Source organism: Dama dama, chromosome 11 (genome assembly GCF_033118175.1).
Source record: "Dama dama isolate Ldn47 chromosome 11, ASM3311817v1, whole genome shotgun sequence".
NCBI lineage: Eukaryota > Metazoa > Chordata > Mammalia > Artiodactyla > Cervidae > Dama > Dama dama.
In genome coordinates, this window is record NC_083691.1 from 56,665,678 (window position 1) to 56,686,432 (window position 20,755).

The following is a 20,755-nucleotide window of genomic DNA, read 5'->3' on the forward strand; positions in this document are numbered from 1 at the left end:
GTTTCTTATCTAATTTATTTTGAGTTCATTGCAGGCATGCTCAGTTGCTTCAGTTGTGTCTGACTCTTTGCAACCCTATGAACTGTAGCCCGCCAGGCTCCTCTGTCCATGGGATTTCCCAGGCAAGAATACTGGAGTAGGTTGCCACGCCCTCCTTCAGGGAGTCTCCCCGACCCAGGGATCAAACCTGTGTCTCTTTATGTCTTCTGTATTGGCAGGCTGACTCTTTACCACTAGTGCCACCTGGGAAGCCCCTTTGAGTTCATTAGTACTGATTAATTTATTTCCCATTTACTTACCCTGAAAGGACCCATGTATGCTCATATAATACACTGTACATGTAGATTTTAAGATTTTTGTATATTTTATACATTTTTAGGAGAATATCCTTATACACACCCAAAACTCTATAGTTACATTTTAAGATTCTGAAATCAGATATGTCGATTTTTCTTTTTTTCATTTAACCTTTTAATTTTTTATGGGAGTATAGCCAATTAGCAATGTTGTGTTAGTTTCAGGAGCACAGCAGAGCAACCCAGCTACACATATACATGTATCCATTCTCCTCCAAACTCCCCTCCCATACAGGCTTTTGAATTTTTTGATATTTACCTGGCAATACCAATAGTTAAGTAGGTGATGTGTGGTTGTTTGTTCCTGCCCCTTCACTTTAAGCTGCTACCAGATGATGACCATATGCCCACATCTTCCAATCTGAATTGAAGAGCTGACATCTCTCTTGATACAAAACATCAATGATTTCTGCTTGAACTGACCTGGATTCAAAGCAAAAGCTTTTTATTATTTTTATATCAAAATGGTTTCTCTATTAAAATAAAGAAATAACAATAACTTGGGTTTTCATGGTGGCTCAGACAGTAAAGAATCCACCTGCAATGCGAGAGACCTGGGTTTGATCCCTGGGTTGGAAAGATTGCTGGAGAAAGAATGGCTACCCACTCCAGTATTCTTGCCTGGAGAATCCCACGGACAGAGGAGCCTGGTGGGCTACAGTCCATGGGGTCGAAAAGAGTCAGACATGAATTTGGTTTCTCTATTAAAACAAAGGAATAACAATGACTCAACCAAAACAAGTGAGCAGAAAAAATTTTTTGAGTACAATTTTTTAAAAGCAAGTGCATTTGAAGACATAATAAAAGGCTGTTATAATATAGCAGACTGAAGAAGGGAATGGCTACCCACCCCAGTATTCTTGCCTAGAGAATTCCATGGACAGAGGAGCCTGGCAGGCTGCAGTCCATGGGGTCACAAAGAGTCAGACATGACTGAGTGGCTAACACTTTCACTTTTTTTCCCCTCCATAATGTAGTGGAAAGGACACTGGAGAAAAAATTAGGAGGCTGTGTTCTCATTCTGGCTGTGACCCTGAATGTCTAAGCTTGGGCAAGTTTCTTCCTTGTGGGTTTCAGTTTCCTCATCTGTGAAGTGGGGCATTGGACTAACTTATTAACAGTTCCTTCAGGCTTTTCTATGATGTCATCACAATTGCTTTTATTTATTAAATAATGCTTTATCACAGCCTGATAAGCTCTCTCTGTAGACCAGCCTTTGTGAGTCAACTTCAAACCTTCAGTTGGCATCAGATTGTTTCAGACTCATGTGTGTGTGTGTGTGTGTGTGTGTATATATATACATATATATATATATGTATGTATATGTATATATGTATATATATATGTATACACACACACACACATATATATACACACATATATATATATACATATAGAGCTGGATTAAAATAAAAACCAAATATTTTTAAAATGAGAAAATAACACCAATTTCCCTCAGTTGTAGCTTTGAACCCTCCTTGTTTAGGTTGCTGTTTTTTTAATTTTTAATTTTTTCCCTCTTTCTCCAGCCTTCACCTATTTCACAATAGGAATGTTTCAATTTTTCAAGTTTGGGGAGCCAGTGTCCCTCTTTCCCTCCCCTCCTCTTTTTGGTTCCTCCTCTGGTTCCTCCCGCTTTTCACCACTAGCTCCTCCCCCTTCTCCTCTGGCTCCTCTCTCTTCCTCCCTGTTTTCTATTAATCTTGGTGCTCCTGGAGAGTAGAACCTCTCTCTGCGGGGTTCCTTAAATCCTATCTGCAGATCAGGTTTTCCTGCCTTTACTATGAAAAGAGAGCCAAGTGGAACAGCCCATTTCTCTTCTCAGAATAGCTTTATCACATGTTGCATGGGTCAGTTAACAACTTTTCAGCCAGATTGTTTTGAGAACCTTGGCAGTTGCCTCCTTGAAAAAATTTAACTCCCTTCAAGAGCTTAAAGTAGCACTTTTTCTTACAGCATCAAATTGAAGAAGATTTTTAAAAAAATGCTTTCTATAAGAGATGCACTTTATTTTTTTTAATTTGTTTTTAATTGGAGGATAATTGCTTTACAACATTATGTTGGCTTCTGCCATACAACAATGTGAATCAGCCATAAGTATGCAGATATCCCTCTCTCTCGAATCTTCCCCCATCTCCCCATCCCACCCCTCTAGGTTGTCACAGAGCACCGTGTTGACCTCCCTGCACTATACAGCAACTTCCCATTAGCTATCTATTTTCCATATGGTAATATATATATTTCATTGTTACTCTCTCAATTTGTGCCACACTGTCCTGCCCCCGCTATGTCCAAGGTCTCTTCTCTATGTCTGTGTCTCTATTCCTGCCCTGCAGATAGGTTCATCAGTACCATTTTTCTTAACATCTAACAGCTTGGTATTCTCTGAGTTTATCCTGCAAGTTATTGGTTACTCGAGAAGATTCACTAAGAATTTTGAATATGATGGAACTTACAGTAGCTTGGAGACTAGTAGTCATCAACTAGATGGGATTTTGAGCCAACACTTGGGCAACAAATGATAGGTGAAACTGAAGATATAGGTTTGATGGATGGATGATACGATACACCTCTGGACCCTACTCACAGGACCCTGCACACCAGGCAAGACGTGGACTCCTCTCACTAATGTGGTTGATTCAAACGCGCTTAGGGAAGCAGACACACACTGAAATGATGTGGTCTGGGACCAAGACATGACCAGTTAACTAACAGGGGGCTGAGTAGTACTCAGGCGGGAAGTCAACATTTGGGTCATCAAACAGGAAAGCAGCCAGAAATCTCAGCCAAATCAAAGGTCAAGGTGAAGTTTAACCCAGGGGTGAGACCCAATAGAAGGCAGAGCACTGATATATGCATCAATTGTTGGGGTCAGGCTGTGAGGCAAGTACAGAGACAAACACAGAATTGTGGGGAAGCCCAGGCTTTCCTGGTAGCTCAGACAATAAACAATCTTCCTGCAATGCAGGAGGCCTGAGTTCCTTCCCTGGGTTGGGAAGATCCCTTGGAGAAAGGAATGGCAGCCCACTCCGATATTCTTGCCTGGAGAATTCCATGGACAGAAGAGCCTGGAAAACTAGTCTATGGAGTCACAAAGAATCGGTCATGACTAAGTGACGGACATTTTCACTTTTCAGGTACAGAAGGATATGGAAATGAAGGTAGTTAGAATTGTAAGGATAATGAAGAATTCTGCAGAAGTCAAAGTAAGTGGAGGGGAGGGGAGAAAAAGAAACATAATCCCACTTCTTTAAGTGATCCTGATGTTTGAAGCAAGCTTTTCTTGGTTGGCAGCTCTCCTACTGCAAGGTGAACACAGCAGAACTGGCTCAAGGCAGCTGGGAGCCTGAGGGAAGACCCTGATCTCCATTTATGGAGGAGGGTTGTTTTTAAGGGAATAGATGCCCATTCTCTTGTTAGTTTTTGATAGTTTAGGGAAGGTGACTCCACAAAACAATTTAAGCAGAAAATCTAAACAGAGTTGTTGACCCCAATTCCCTATGGTAAAAAAATATTGGATATTTGGAGACCTGATTAAATAAATTAGTCTAGCTTCATATAGTAGAAAATTCTAGTTATTAAAAATGCAATATGGGTTTTGTTTTGTTTTTGTTTTTTTTTTTTTTTTAGAAAGCAATTCCAGGGCTTTTATTGCCTGGGATAGACATTTTCTTTAGAGAATTGGTCTCATGCTCCTTTCCCTCCAGACTGTTATGCTTAGAACACAGAATGAATGAGAGCTTCATGTGGGAAGCATGATAATGTCTGTAAAATTCTGTAAAATGCTTGGTAGTTTTGTTTTCATATTTATATTGAGGAATACCTACTGTTCAGTCACTAAGTCGTGTCCAACTCTATGCGAACCCGTGGACTGCAGCATTCCAGGCCCCCCTGTCCTTATCTGTCTCCCTGAGTTTGCTCAGATTCCTGTCCATGGAGTCAATAATGCTATCTAACCATCTCATCCTCTGCCATCCCCTTCTCCTTTTGCTTCAATATTTCCCAGCACCAGAGTCTTGAGTCGGCTCTCCGCATCAGATGGCCAAAGTACTGGAGCTTCAGCTTCAGCATCAGTCCTTCCAATGAATACTCAGGACTGATTTCCTTTAGGATTGACTGGTTTGATCTCCTTGTACTCCAAGGGACTCTCAAGTCCTCTTCAGCACCAGACTCTTCTTCAGCACCACAGTTCAAAAGCATCAATTCTTTGCCATTCAGCTTTCTTTATGGTCCAACTCTCACATCCATACATGACTACTGGAAAAACCATAGCTTTGACTATAATAAGTGGAAAAAAAAACAAACAGGCAATAGAGAGAAATATGTTACTATACCAGTTAGAAAAACATGATGCTATTGACGTAGACACACTCACGCATGTGTGAACATGCAGGACCGAAGTTAAGCCAGTGTAAGGTGATATGGTCATGTAGACATATTATTGATGTGTCTGTGCCTTTGATCTGTCAGTGCTTTTCCTATACTAGTTGTTAAATATTTAAAATATTATTCTTGTGTATATGTATTAGAAAATACTCCTCAACATACTGTGTCCATCTTTGGGTGAGTTCTGGGGATTTCCACTTTTTTCTTCATATTTTTTTTAACAGTTTGCATATATTAATTTTGCAGTCAGAATAAATAATAAAGGGGTTTTTTTTTTTTGGAAAAAATTATATCAGATTTGCCTAAGCAAAAAACTTTTTTTTTTTTTCCCAGAAAAGAGCTTCTGATATTGGTAAGCATTGCAGGCAAACTCTTTCTTTGGTCTTTGAGAAATCTGGCACTTTTTCTTCAAAATTATGCTTTCATGGGAACTGGCTTCTTAATTATGGTACCTCAAATATCAAAACCTCATTTTTGTTTTACAAGGTCACTAGACTGCTTAGGCAAACATAGGAAGCCTAATTGGTCTAGATTTCACAGCTAACAAATTCTCTCATGATAGCCTTTTAAAAAAAATCACGCATTTATTTATTTTGTTGCATCAGGTCTTCATTGAGGCACACTGGGCCTTTTGTTGCAGTGTACCGACTCTGTAGTTGTGTAACCCGTGTTTCAATAGTTGTGTCATGTAGACTTGGTTGCTCCGAGGCATGTGGGATCTTATTGAACCTGTGTCCCTACTTTGTAAAGTGGATTCTTAACCACTGGATCACCAAGGAAGTTCCTCCTAGGAACTATGAGCTGGATGCAGAGACACGTGAAAGGGTTGACAGCCCATAGCCACAGAGCCCTGTTTAATGAGCTTCAGTGGCAAACCAGAGTATGATTATTTTGGTCAAACCCTCAGCCTCTGTCCTCAGTCCTGTGCTGGCCAGTATTTGGGTGGAAACAAAAATTCAAGGGCATACCTATAGAATATGTGGTTGATTTGAAGTCAAGGGGAAGAATGGCAAACATTTTGAGTGAAAGAATACAATAAGAATCCAAAATGCCAGAGAAAACACAACAGGGATTAATGCCAGATTCTTCACTGGGGTCTATAAACCCAGGCACGAGCTGGGCTGAGGAACACGACCCAGCAGCAAGGCTCTGGGACTTGGTCAATGGAAAATGCAATGTACATCAGAAGCATAATGAGGGAGCTGGAAAAGCTATAGGGATCCTGAGTGGCATTTACAGAAATGAAGCATTCACAAGGAGGAAGGCATTAATCTTGTACTACAGTAAATGTCAATAAGAGCAACTGAACCTATTTGCAGGGTAGGAATGAGATGCTGACATAGAGAACTAAAATGTAGACATGGTGGGGGGGAACACGAGGGTGGGACAAATTGGGAGACTGGGATTGATGTATATACTCTGCCATGTATAAAAAGAGAACTAGTGGAAGCCTCCTCTATAGCACAGGGAGTTCACTTCAGTTCTCTGAGATGGGGGGTGGGGGGGTGGGAGGGAGGTCCCAGAGGGAGGGGGATATGTGTACAGTTATGGCTGATTCACTTCATTGAATGGCAGAAACTAACACAACATTGTAAAGCAATTATACTCCAATAAAAAAAATGTTGGCTGTTCAGAGGTGGGGTGGGTTGCCTCAGGAAGGGGCCTCCAACTCAATGTCCCTTCCTTTCCCAGCCCTCTCAGGAGGTGGTGAAGGAGATGATACAATTCTCCAAGGATACATTGGAAAAAATTGACAAGGCTCGCTCCGAGGGTTTGTACCACGAGGTAAATTCATTTTTATAGGGGGTAGGGGTGGGGAAGAGGTCAGAAAGGTTTTCTAGTAAAGGAGGGAAATGGTGGGGGGCAGTCAAGATGGGGAGGCTACCAAGCAGGTTTTTTTCTGGAAGATGTCCCATGGTTGAGACCATGACTCTTCTCGCCCTTAAGCCATGTAGCCTCTTTTAGGGGTGTGTTCTCACTGATGGTTCAACTCACTAAAACTGGATTTGAGGAAATCACAGGCAGCCTGACAAATGTCCCTGGGGTTTGGGAGATGGTCTGTAATATTTTAGGTTGGCATCAGGGATGGAGGAATGGAAATGGCAGTGGATGGCTTGCTTTCTGGTAACTGAACGTGTGTCCTGACTACAGTTTCCAGGCTCTTCTAACTGTGCATTCAACCCTGGCTCTACACTAGAGCCAGGCCGTACACTAGAATCATTGAAAAATACTGATGCTCAGGACAGTCCTTCCAGAATCTCTTAGCATGGGACCCAGACATCAAGATTTTTAAAGCTCCCACGTGGTTTCAATGTGCACCTAAAGTTGAGACCCACCACCAGCACTGACCTGCAGAGCACTTATTTGCATTGATTCACTCAGGCAGTTTGTTGGAAATGCAGATTCCTGTGTCTCACCCCCTGGGATGTGATTCACCCAGTCTGCAACAGAACACAGGGATCATCACAGTATTTTTTTTTTTTCCCTCCAAGCTCTTTAAACAACTTGTGTGGCTGGGTTTGGATGCCACTAGGATGTGGCAGTGTGGGAGATTCATTTCTGTTCATTTCTATCAGCTTTTCTGTTGTCTTCACTCTTCTTTCCTCACTCATTCATTGCCCATTTTTGAGCCCTTATTGAGGTGACCAACACAGGACATGCTGCTTGCCTCCCAGGAGTCTGTCAAGTCTCAGGGAGAGTCCCCATGAACAAAGTGTTGCTGTACAATATAAAAAATCTAGAGGTTTGAGGTAGGAGCTTCAGCCCCTGATTCCATTCCTTTGTCCTCTCTTCTTTGTTTGTCCTCTTCTGCACTCAAGCTGGGCAGGGCCAGATGTAGGGCTGGACACTGCCTACGAGTTCATGATTGTTTTCAGGATGGATTGTTTGTTAGCTCACACTCCGTCACACCCCAACCCAGTTGCCCCAGGGGCTTCTGGGAGAATCTCAGAGAAAACTAATTTCCACTCGTTAGAAATGGAAAGAATTGTGTGACGTTTCTCCTATGAGATTGGCAAGGGAAAGAGAGGAGAGCTATGAACCACTAAAATCTAGAAATCATCTGACTTTGTAGGGCATCACTGAAGCTATGTCTACATGTGACTTAGTCAGGAAAGCCTGACTCCAAGTCCACTGGGATTGAGCCCATCTTCTTCCTCACCAGGACGAATGTGGCCTCCTTCTAGTCAGTCTCCTGGACCCTCTCTCTGCCAATCCATCCTGTACACTTCTACCAGGTCATGACATCCAATGTCACTGTGCATAAGGGCCACCCAGGGGCAGATATGAGCTACAGATGCCAGGGTCCCTCCCCTAGATATTTAGTTTCTTTGGTCTAGGGTAGGACTCAGACACTGGGATTTTACAAAGCTCTCCAGGAACTTACATAGATTTTGTCCCAATGGTACCTGAGTGCACACTGGTATCACTAGTCCAAATGATGCGTTTTATAGCCATAGAGGTGTGGAAATGGAACCATAGCTTGGATTCTACTGGTTACATCACCTACCATACTACACATGTCCTCCTCGCCTAATAAAAAGCTTTACAAGGCTGTCAAAGGCTCAAGTGAAGCACTGCTTTATAAGCAATACTTCCTGACAAGGGGCCATATCTTCCAGGATGTGGTATACTCTTTGTTTTTCCAGCTTTATTGAAGCATAGTTAAGAAGTAGAAATTTTACTGGTTCAAGGTGTAAAATAAAAAAAAGCTCTCCAGATGATTCCAAAGCACAGCCATGATGGAGAATCATGGACATGATGGTTAAGATAAAGCTCCATTGGTTGGTTTGAATCTGCACTCCATCACTCACTCTCTGTGTAACTTCAGCAAAGCAGTTACCCTCTTTGTGCTTCTGTTTCCTCATCTGGGAAAATGAGGATATTAGCAGTACCTCTCTCATCATGCTGTTGTGAGAAGAAGTAATGTATGAATATAGCTTTCATAACTCCCTACTGACTTCTTTTTTAATTGGAGGATAATTACAATGCTGTGGAGGTCTCTGACATACATCAATGCCAATCAGTCATAATTATATATGTATCTCCTCCCCCTTGAGCCTCCCTCCCTGACACAGTCGACCCTTCTAGGGAGTGCCAGGCTGGACTCCCTGTGTTATATAGCAGCTTCCTGCTAGTTTTCTATTTTACACATGATGGTATATATATGTCAATGCTACCTTCTCAGTTCATTCCTTCCCTCTCTTTCCCCCGATGTGTCCATTCTTTATATCTGCGTCTCCATTCCTTCCCTGCAAATAGGTTCATCAATACAATTTTCCATATTCCACATATATGCATTAACATATAATATTTATTTTTCTCTTTTTGACTTACTTCATTTCACTCTGTATGACAGCTCTAGGTCTATCCACATCTACAAATGACCCAGTTTTGTTCCTTTTAATGGCTGAGTTCCTTTTAATATACCATTGTGTGATTCCACTATTCTTAACCAGTTTTATTTAGGTTTCTGTCAATTTCTAAGGAAACTCCTGACTAGTAGACATATATACAGCAGATAGGAAACTTAATTCATGTTTGTCTGGCCACCTTCCATGCATATCATCTCACTTCATCCTCACATGGCAGAGGTATGGACACAGAGAAAGATGTCTGCATCTCCATCTCTTCTCTGTGAATAGATTCATCAGGACTATTTTTCTAGATTCCATTTGTTGTTGTTCAGTCATGTCAGACTCTTTGCAACCCCATAGACTGCACCACCCCAGGCTTCCTTGTCCTTCACTTCCCTGTCCTCCCGGAGTTTGTTCAGGCTCGTGTCCATTGAGTCGATGATGCCATCCATCCATCGCATCCTCTGTCATCCCCTTCTCCTCCCACCCTCAATCTTTCCCAGGGTCAAGGTCTTTTCCAATGAGTCAGCTCTTCACATCAGGTGGTCAAAGTATCGGAGCTTCAGCTTCAGCATCAGTCCTTCTAACAAATATTCTAGATTCCATATACATGCATTAATATGAAATATTTGTTTTTGTCTTTCTGACTTACATCATTCTGTGTAACAGGCTCTAGGGTCATCCATCTCACTACAACTGACTCAAATTCTCTTCCTTTTTATGGCTGAGCAGAATTCCCTTGTATATATGTACCATTCATCTGTTAACAGACTCCATACTAACTTCTGTGGTAACTCCTCATCCTGCCATGTCAGCGCTGTGTCCCACTGTTACCCTTTCCATCCCTGCATCTTAGCCAAACGGGAACCACTTTTCCCTTCAAATCACAAGCTGGTGCTTTCCCATCTCTGTTAGCAGTTTCCTCAGTCTTCGAAGCACGAGTGTCCCGTGGCATCATGATGCTCCCGTATGTGAATTACGCTTGTGCTCTGGAGCAGGGAGTACGGACAGGGCTTGTGTCTCCTAGGTTGTGAAGCTGTGCCGGGAGTGCCTGCAGAAGCAGGAGCCGGTGTTTGCCGACACCAACATCTACACGCTGCGGCTGCTGAGCATCGTTTCCGAGGTCCTCTCCTACCTGCAGGCCTTTGAGGAGGCCTCGCACTACGCCAGGAGGATGGTGGATGGCTACATGTAGGTGACGATCCTGGGTCTCAGGTAGCCTCCAGAAATGTGTCTGTTTCAGGGATGGTAAGAAGATGGCAGGCATATCACTAGATCCCTCCCTCTGGCACCCACAGCAGGCATTAGTAATCGATCACCATCCTCTTTACGACTGAACGTCTTTATCATGGTGTGCCCAGCAATAATGTCCAAATAATCAGATCTGATACTTGAGATGAAATCTGTGTGTCAACCTTTGTCTTTCCCACCTCGAGGTTGTCTATTATTTGGGTGGCATCTTCTGCTTTTGGTTTCCTTAAGGCTAAATCTGGCTTGATTTTATATGCCTAGAAAGGTTCCCCCCACCCCCAACCAATCAACCAATCAACAGAGGCAATCTTGCAGCTTTGGAGTTTATCCAAAGAAAAAAAGAGAGGGACTTCCCTGATAGTCCAGTGGTTAAGACTCTGTGCTTCTATTGCAGGGGGTGAGGGTTCAATCCCTAGTTTGGGACCAAGATCCTGCAAGCCCCACAGTGTGATAAAAAACAACAAACAAAAAAACAGGAAGAGAAGAAAAAAAAGAAAGAAAATAAAAGAGGTGTGGGCCATCCTTGCTTATAAACTGTAAAAGGCAACTTCCTTGCCTTTCCTCTGCTAATGTTTTCTCTTGCCGTATGTGTCCACATTGGTGTGTGAATTTGTATTTCTGGCCAAATGAATACTTTTGCATAAGGAAGTTGTATTTTTTTGAATGGAGGGTACCCTCTTCAATCCATGGAGGTAAGAATACCACTCTGTCCCACGAAGAACATTCAAATTATTTTTTTCCCCTAAACTTCTTAGCTTTTTCCCAAGGAGAGGTTGAGTGCTCCTGAAGGCTGCCAGCTCCCAGTACTCAAGTTCCAAGTACAATCCTGACCCCGTTTCCCTGTGAGGACTTGGCTCAGTGGCCCAGGTCAGAGTCTCCACCTCACAGCCTCACCACGTGGGGTGTTTGGCATCTGACTGTGGCTCTGTGTGCCTCAATCTATCTTTGATGGTGGATACCTCCCAGGGCTGATGGGAAAGCAAATGGACTTAGTCAGTGATGTCACTTTGTTTTATTTATTTATTCTATTTTGACTGCCCTGGGTCTTCACTGCAGTGTGCTGAGGCTTCTCTCTAGTTGCCCCACAGCAAGTGGGATCTTAATTCCCCACTGAGGGATTGAACCTGTGTCCCCTGCATTGGAAGGAGGATTGTTAACCACTGGACCACCAGGGAAGTCCCATGGTCCCTTTATAAGCTGTCAAATGCTGTGTAGATGCAAGGCAGGTTGGGAATGTGTGTTATGATTACTTGCTGTGTCCCCACAGGAAGCTGTACCATCCCAACAATGCCCAGCTGGGCATGGCCATCATGCGGGCAGGGCTGACCAACTGGCATGCTGGCAACATTGAGGTGGGGCATGGCATGATCTGCAAAGCTTATGCCATCCTCCTGGTCACACATGGACCCTCTCATCCCATCACCAAGGACTTAGAGGCAAGTGGCATCTTGGGGCCAGGTTGGGCTATCTGAAGATGAAAGCTGAGTACTAGATTCTGCTTTTGCAAAGACCCTAGTTGTGTCAATTCAGACTTGCTTAGTCCCTCCTCTCGTTTTACATCTGAAAAAACAAGCCCAGGAGGGAATTCAGGAGGGATTCAGACGTGCTTAGTCTCTCCTCTCATTTTACATCTGAAAAAACTGAAGCCCAGGGAAGGAGAGTAACTTGTCCTTAGTCACAAAGCGAGTGGATGGCAAAACTCAGACTTGAACCCTAGGTTGCTCCAAGCCTGGACTGAGAAAACCTAATGGTGTGCGTGTGTGTATAACAGGTACATTAGAAAACCTGCTACGGGGAGTAGAGTCAGAGAGCACAGGCTCTAGAATCAGACCACTGCTGGGATCCAATTCCTGCTTTACCACTTTCCAGCTGTGTGGCTGCTAATAATGTATGGGCCTCAGTCTCCTCATCAGTGAAATGGAGGAAAAAGACAGGGTTGGCACAAGGGTTTGATGAGTTGGTGTGTGAATGGCATGCTTTTCATAGCTGCTGGTTTCCTTTGTGCTTTGAAGACTGATTTATTTGAAGGTAACAGAGTCCAAAGGAGTGTACTCAGGCAGCAGTATAGGGAAAGAGGATAGACTCTGGCGTCATAGAATGTATGAGAAGACTAACTTTATGTCAGTATATTAAGCTTGTCAAATAAGTCATTGTCACCGAATTCACTGCTCTGACCTTAGCCCTGCAGCGAAGCCTGGCCCTTAATAAATATTTCTTGAATTAACATTATGAGGGTGAGGGTTTTGCTATGTGTCACAGGCTGTAGTCTTCCTGGCACACTGTAAAGTACAAGGGCATCTCACCCATTTCAAGTATGAGCAAACTGAGGGCTGAAGGGATTAAACAGCCAAGGTTCAAACCCAGGTCCCCACTTGGCACTTCCTAAGAATAATCTCCGCTGAGAACAGTCCCTCAAGCTACTCTCTCTCAGTGGTTCGTGTGACTGCCTCTTCCTAACAAATGGAGCCCACTGTCAAGACATTCGACCCCCAGTGGATGAGTGTGAGTATACATGTGTGCATGTGTGTGTAGGGTGTATGTATGTCCTTTCCAGTAGGGCCAACGTAAGTCAGAGACCGACACGTTCTGGGGCTTTGTCATCACTGTTTTCGATGTATCTGCGTCCCACAGGCCATGCGGATGCAGACGGAGATGGAACTGCGCATGTTCCGCCAGAACGAATTCATGTACCACAAGATGCGCGAGGCCGCCCTGAACAACCAACCCATGCAGGTCATGGCCGAGCCCAGCAACGAGCCGGCGCCGGCTCTGTTCCACAAGAAGCAATGAGGACCTGCAGGGTGGGGGAGGGGCGCCGTGGCTGGGGGACTGGGGAGACATCCTGGAGGTGGTGGGTTTTTGGGGAGACCCTTGATGAGGAAATCAGGGTAATACGCAACTTTGTTGCCATGGGAACGTACTGCTCTGTGGTCCCTGGTGTCATTTTCTTTAACTTCAACTCAGTCCAGTTCAGTTTAACTCTATCCCAGCCCCGCCCGGTCTAACTCATCCTACAAGTGTTTATTGGGTGCTAGACCTTAGGTATAAAGAAGCTCCAAAGGCAACTGGGGAGACGAAACATAAACAGTTAAACACGGTGTGATAATAAATGCAATGGTAAGCTCTATGGAGAGAGGGATATGTGTCTAGAGTGTGTGTGTGTGTGTGTGTGTGTGTGTGTGTGTGTGTGTGTGTGTAGTTGTCGGGGTGGTGGGCAGCGGTTGGTCATGGAGGAGATGACCTCTGAGCTGAGGGTGTCAGGTACCTGGAGTCTCAGTTGTCTGCTCACCTATCTGTACAGGTGTCTCAGGGATGTTCAGGATTTGCTGACTAGAATGGGTGTTGTCCAGTTTCCACAGGTGACTGTGGAGTTATGAAGAAGGGACTGTGTTTGGGCCACGTGAGTCCTACTCAGAGAACTAGAACCTCTTTAATAAGGGTACTATGCAGAAGGAGATGGAGGTTTGCTCAAACCACTTAAGGCCTCAGTTTAAAGTCTTGGTTCCCAGCATTATTCTGAAACTACTTTTAGAACAGAGAGGGAGTGGCTCCCTTCCCCACCCTCTGTGTCAAGCCTTGTGATTCCCATGATGTGGGAGTAGTTGGACGTTAGCTGAGATTTCTCTGGCCATTGGCCTTCTAGGATTGAAGAAGTCTCTTTAGGGTGAAGCTGAGAGAAAAATTTGGAAACCCACCTACCTGATAATCATGGGTCCAGCAGAATTGGCCTTTGGGTATTTGATTTGGCTACATGTGCCTGGGTGGTCTGTATCAGCTTAGACTTCATCACTGACCCCTAGGAAATCTCTATTTTTAGTTGTGAATAATTATGACTTCCTTGGGTTAATTTCTTTCATTGTGCATACCCTGGGTTCTCTGCTTTTCTTACCAGAAGGAATGTCTAATCTGGACGCTTCACATTTAGGTTGGGACCTCTTTGGGGTATAACCAACATGCCCTCATCTCCTGGGGAGCTGCTCTTGATTTTTCACTCAAGAGTGAGGGTCTTGGGAATCAACCAATCCAGCTGTCCCGTTGGCCTGGGACAGTTGTCCTAATTGTGCTTTTGTATCTTCTGGGAGCCCAAACTTCTCACCAGTGTTTTGGGGGATCCTGGACCAAAACACTCTTTTTGGGAGTGTCACCAAGTCTTCTATATCCTTTGGAGCCACCCTTGACCCCAGAGCTCTGACTAACATCTTGAAGTCACATGATCCCCCCAGGACCTATATTTGTCACTTGTGCCTAAAGAGTCACTTCCTCCATCCTTACACCCCTTCATCCTCAGAATGATCCACTGCCTCCCTTGGAACATAACAGCTCTGCCAATGTGCCAAAATCTTTGTCCAAAAAGTTCTGCAAAGATGCCAACTCTTTGCAGAATACTTGTACTTGGCACTTGGCTCTTTATTGAGGACACCTGCTTCTCTAGAACTTTCACTGGGAGAGTGACCGTTCTTTTAAGCTCACATACTACACGACAAAGGACGGAACCAGCCCTCTCCCAGGGAGCCAACTGTACCAGTTCAAATGGTCCTTCTTCCATCCCCAGTCTTCCTAGGTGGCACTAGTGGTAAAAGCTGGCCTGCCAATGCAGGAGAGCCTGGTTTGATCCCTGGGTTGGAAAGATCCCCTGGAATAGGAAATGGAAACCCACTCTAATATTCTTGCCTGGGAAATTCCATGGACAGAGGAACCTGGTGGGGTACAGTCAGTGGGGCCACAAAGAGTTGGACATGACTGAAGTGACTTACCCTCATATAAAACTTTCCTCCAAATCTGTTTCCTTCTTTGTCACTCTCATCTGCCACACTGCTGGTCATTCCCCCATACTCCTGGTCTGTTTTCCATCCCCTCTTCCTCAAATTAGGTGTCTGTCTTCCTTTTGACCCATGCCCCCTTTCAGCGGAGTTCTGACCTAGATTAATTCAGCTGTCTTATTTTTCCTCTGTTGTATCTGGAGGTCTGTGTGCAGCCAGGAAAATGGCACCTTTCATCATAGGTTCCTCCACAGACTCCTCTCCAACCTCAGCTGGCCTTGGGGTGCAGCCCAGACGTGCTCCCTGTGCCCCTCGCTGGCCCCCCCTTTGCCCAGTGGTTATTTCAGGTCTTCAATCTGGTTCTTGAGTTCTCTGCTTTCAGCAGGCCCTCATTGCCTACTTCATGGAGGGGCCAGGAGATGGGATTTCCTGTTTCCTCTTCCCACGAGGGTTCACACATGTCGTATCTGTGCTTGTGCTTCCTGTTCCGCACCCCCCCACTCCCCCCCCAACCCCCCCCCCCCCCCCCCCCCCCCCCCCCGCTTCACACTCCCTTCTACTCCAAAGCCAAACTCTCCACTTGTGCCTTGGACCCCTGTCCCCTCCTGGGTCTTTGAACCTCGCCTCCCCTATATTCTCTCTCATCTTGGACTCTTCACATTTCTGGCTTATTTAAAGCAGTTAATTGACATGCCGGGGACTCATAATCTTCAAAGCTAACTATTTTTTAAAAGGTTTTGTCTCCCATGGTTATTAACAACTCTTTTAAAACAATTTTACTGATTTTGGCTGCATTGGGCTTTTTTTTTTTTTTGGTTGTGTTACATAAACTCTTACTTGAGCATGTGGGATATATTTCCCTGACCAGGGATCGAACCCAGGCCCCCTGCATTGGGAGCACGGAGTCTTAGCCACTGGACCACCAGGGAAGTCCCTCTTTTTTAAAAAAAATGCCTTTTTAAAAATTGTGGTAAAAGTTACATAATATGAAACATACTATTTTAACCATATTTAACTGTACATTTCAGTGGCACTAACTACATTCCCATTGTTGTGCTAGTCTCACCATTGTCCATCTCCCAAATTTTTCACTTTCCTAAACTGAAGCTCTGTCCCCATTAAACACTAACTCCCCTCCCTGCCCCGCCCCGCATCAACCAATGTACTTTCTGGCTCTATGAATTTGACTATTCTGGGTACCTTGTATAAGTGGAATTAGACAGTATTTGTCTGCACCTACTGTATACTGGAATTTAGCTTTCTTCACTTTCCATTTCTTCATGAACCCACTGCAGAATGAGCATGGCTCTTTCCAAGGTCGACTCCTGGCGGGACATTTCAGCCTTCATATTATTTGGCTTCTCTGCTTCAGTTGGCATCACAGCCCCTGATTTCTGGGCACCACATCCTTGTAATGACCCTCTGTTGAGGTTTCTCTCCTGCCCTTGACAGGCTGGTATTTCCTAGAACTGGTTTTGTTCATTCTGGTCACGCTCAGTTGGTGCTCATCTCCCTCTGCACACCTTCCCCCAGGAGCTCAGCCAGGCTCTTTGTTTCCTCACTGTCTCAGGGCTTCCCTGGTGGCCCAGACGGTAAGGAATCTGCCTGCAATGCGGGAGACTCCGGTTCAATCCCTGGGTTGGGAAGATCCCCTGGAGAAAGGAATGGCAACCCACTCCAGTATTCTTGCCTGGAGAATCTTATGGACAGAGGAGCCTGGCAGGCTGAAGCCCAAGGACTCGCAAAGAGTCAGACACTACTGAGTGACTAACACTTTCATACTTTTGAGGCTGATGTCCTTAAATCTGTACCCTCTAACCTTGTTCTTGAACATCAGCCCCACATATCCTGTCGAACGTTCTGCCCCCCTAACTCAGCCATGTCCAAAAAGGAACTCTTTCTCTTTCCTTTCTCCCCACTCCTGCGCCTGTTCCTCCTCAACACCCATTGCCCCCAAGGAGAACATCCGACTACTGGTCTAGTTACTTCCTGAGTATCTACTTCATCTGAGATTTTAGTTAGAGCCACTTACTCATGGGTCCTTGGGTGACCCATGTCCTCCTGTGCCTCTCTGAGTTTTGAAACATTGTGTCTAAAATATGTAAAACCTATCAACTACTATTCATCTTTCAGAACCCTCTTTGGAAATCACCCCTTCTGTAAAGCCCTTCCTGAAAGCTTTAGATTCAGCTGGCTGCCTGTCTGAGTCATATTACCCTTGAATCTCCCATCATAACATTCTCCTCATGACCTTATATCACCTTTTTACTTGTCTGCCTCCTCCATCAGATTGTAAGCCTCTGGAGGGCAGGAGCTTTGTCCCTTTATTCATCTTTCTAATCCAAGAACCTAGCACAGGTCACGGGACATAGTAGGTGCTCAGTTAATATGTATTGAATGAATGATTAAGTGAATGAATTTGCTTAGATCAGAGCACAAGAAACATAGAACTGTGTAACTTGAGTTTTTATTAAAGCAGTCCACAGAGGCTATTAAATTTCCATGTTTCCAAGCAAATGTGTGCAGCTTCTTTCTTTCTGTCAGTCTGTTTAGAGCAGTGTTACTAGAACTCTCTGTCATGATGGAAATGTATTTTATCTGTGTCCAATACAGTAGCCACTAGCAACATGGGACAACTGAGAACTTGAAATGCATCTAGTGTGAGTGAAGAACTGAACTTTTAACTATCTTATTTCAACGGAGATAGCCAATGTGGCTGGTGTCTACTATATTAGCGCAGTTTTAGAGACTTCTTCAGTGTAGTTTTTAAGATCATGTACACTGATACAAATTAGGTTCTTATCAGTGGTCCTGATATTAGCTAGATGATCTTGGACTGGGTATTTCATCCATGCTTCAGTTTCATTATTTCTGCATACCATGGAGTGTTACTATAAGAGATACACTTAAAAAAATATAGATCTCTTAGAACAGTGCCTAAGTGGTCCATAAGCATTCCACCCATGCTTCTGTTGGGGTGCCCCTTCCCCTACTAAAAAAGTGGAGGTGAAGAGAGACAAGCAGTGGTGTGCTAGACCAGTTGACAGTCAGCCACACACACCTCTTCCTACCTCTGCATAGCATCACACTGATAACCTGCCATTGGCCTTGGTGGGGATATTTACGTCATGGTGATCGGTTGAACTTTAGAAGAACGCATTAATTTGTAGTGTTATCAGTCGATAAAAGTGGAGTTTGCTACATAGATACAGCAGAATGGATAGAAAGATCATTAAAGGGTGAACTCTGCATTCTGAAACCTCTGCCATCCAGTGCCACACCAAACAAATTTAGACCTCTGATTACTACCCTTCAGACTAAGCTTCTTGTCCACTGCCCCACAAGTGAATTGACAGATGTGTATTAAAGGCCAGATACAACCTTTAACCTGGATGTCTCAGGTTTACTTCTCTTAAGGATGCAGAAAGAAATCAATAAGGAGATTCTTGGGGAAGAATCTGTGTCTTGTCTTTTCCATTTTCTAAGTGCCTCTTCTGGAATGCCCACATTCCTTGGTTTGTGATCCCCAGTCAGCAGCACATCACTCCTTCTCTGACCCTCCTTGCCTGCCTCTTTCACCTAGAACTCGTATGATTTCATTGACCCCAGTGGGATAATCCAGGATAATCTTCCCATTTCAAGGTCTTCACTTTAATCATAGGGTCCATGACTCAGATGTGACTACCACCTTTTTCTACATGGTGTGCCAGTAAAGGATATTTCTCCATGTTTAAATAGGTTGGAAAAAAACAACCAGAGACTTCCCTGGTGTCCTGTGGTTAAGAGTCCACCTTCCAATGCAGGGAACATGAGTTCAATCCCTTGTCTGGCATCTAGGATCCCACATGCCTCAGGGCAACTAAGCCCGTATACAGCAGCTGGAGAAAGCCTGTACACTGCAACAAAGATTAAGCATAACCAACATTTAAAAATTAAAAAAAAAATTAAATTTTAAAAAAGTTTTAAAAAGTCAAAAGAAGAACACATGAAAATGATATGAAATTCAGATTTCAGTGTTCAAAAATAAAGTTTCAGTAAAACACAGGCACGCCCACCTGTTTGAGCATCATCTGTGGCTGCTTCATTGTTAACCACAGCAGAACTGGGGGTCTGTGGCAGAGACTGGGTGGCCCACAAAACTGAAAATATTTACTTCTTGGCTTTTTACAAAAGTTTACTGATCCTTGTTATAGAGACTTGGATGCCATTTACGGAGTTTGACTTTCATGTAGAAGTCAGTGAATTGGGATGCATTATGACCCGTGCTGTTTTTAGGGAAGATGACAGTTCATGGGGTAAATGTTCACAGGTAAGAGAGAGAGGCAGGGAGTTGCCATTATGACCTATGATACTATGCAAGTAAAAAGTAATGGGGCTTCAGCTCCAGAAAAGGGAAGAAAGAAGGTGGGAAAGGTGATAGAGTCATTTGTTCATCGAGGTACATTTTTTTTTTAAGAAGTGAATTTCTGGAAATGTATTATTTAAAAAAAACTTTATATTTTGTATTGGGGTATGACTGGTTAACAATGTGAAAGTTTTAGGTGAACAGCAGAGGAACTCAGCCATACATACACATGTATCCATTCTCCCCTGAACTTCCCTCCCATCCAGGCTGCCACATAACATTGAGCAGAGTTCCCTGTGCTGTGCATAAGGTCCTTGTTGGTTATCCATTTTAAATACAGCAGTGGGTACATGTCCATCCCAAACTCGCTAAATATCCCTTCCCCCCACTCTTCCTCCTGGCAACCATAAGTATATTCTCTAAGTCTCATCAAGGTACATTTGTTGAGAGATTTCTGTGGGCTGGAGGCAGTTATGAGAGCTGAGGGATGTAAGATAGAAATTCCAGAGCTTGGCAGCTCTCTGGCTGGCTCAGACAACTGATATTTGTTATATCAGAGTTCTGGAGGCCAGAACTCGAACATCAAGGTGAACAAGGCTATGCTCCCTTCGCAGGAGGTAGGAAAGGATCTTGTCCCAGTCTCTCTCCTGGTTTCTGCTAGCTCCTCAGCTTGTGGTTGCATAACTCCAGTCTCCACATGGCATACTCCCTGTGTGCATGTTTCCATTTCCTTAAATTTCTGCTTTTTTAAAAAAAATTTAACTGTGTTAGGTCTTAGCACGAGGAATCTTTGTTGTGGCATGCATGCAAGATCTTTACTTGTAGCATATGAGATCTAGTTCCCTGACAAGGGATTGAACCCAGGCCCCTTGCATTGGGAGCGTGGAGTCTTAACCACTAGACCACCAGGGAACCCCTCATCTTGCTTCTGCTTGTACTCAATTGTGTCCAAATCTTTACAAGTCCATGGACAGTAGCCTGCCACAATCCTCTGTCCATGGGATTCTCCAGGTAAGAATACTGGAGTGCATTGCCATTTCCTCCTCTAGGAAGGGGAGGAGATCTAGGGGATCTTCTCAACACAGGGATCTAACTCATGTCTCCTGCATTGGCAGGCAGATTCTTTACCATTGAGTCACCTGGGAAGCTTGAAGTCCCCATACATTTGCCGTTTTTATAAGGATACCAGCCATTTTGGATTAGGGACCCACCCTACTTCAGCATGACCTCATTTTAACTTACCTACTTACATCTGCAATGGCTGTGGTGGAACAAGGTCACAATCAGAGGCTGAGGGTTAGG

At 44.1% G+C, this 20,755-nt stretch overlaps 1 protein-coding gene across 2 annotated transcripts in view; it reads left to right on the forward strand.

The window, feature by feature from the left end:
- SMYD1 (SET and MYND domain containing 1) overlaps positions 1-13,141 on the forward strand; it is a 39,795-nt gene extending 26,654 nt beyond the window's left edge. For both annotated transcript variants that reach the window (XM_061156271.1, XM_061156272.1), the window contains 4 exons: positions 6,435-6,527; positions 10,125-10,288; positions 11,616-11,784; positions 12,980-13,141. In XM_061156271.1, coding sequence (XP_061012254.1) covers positions 6,435-6,527; positions 10,125-10,288; positions 11,616-11,784; positions 12,980-13,138 — 585 coding nt within the window. In that variant the 3' untranslated portion in view covers positions 13,139-13,141. The remainder of the gene's footprint in view (positions 1-6,434; positions 6,528-10,124; positions 10,289-11,615; positions 11,785-12,979) is intronic.
- Positions 13,142-20,755: the final 7,614 nt, after the last annotated feature.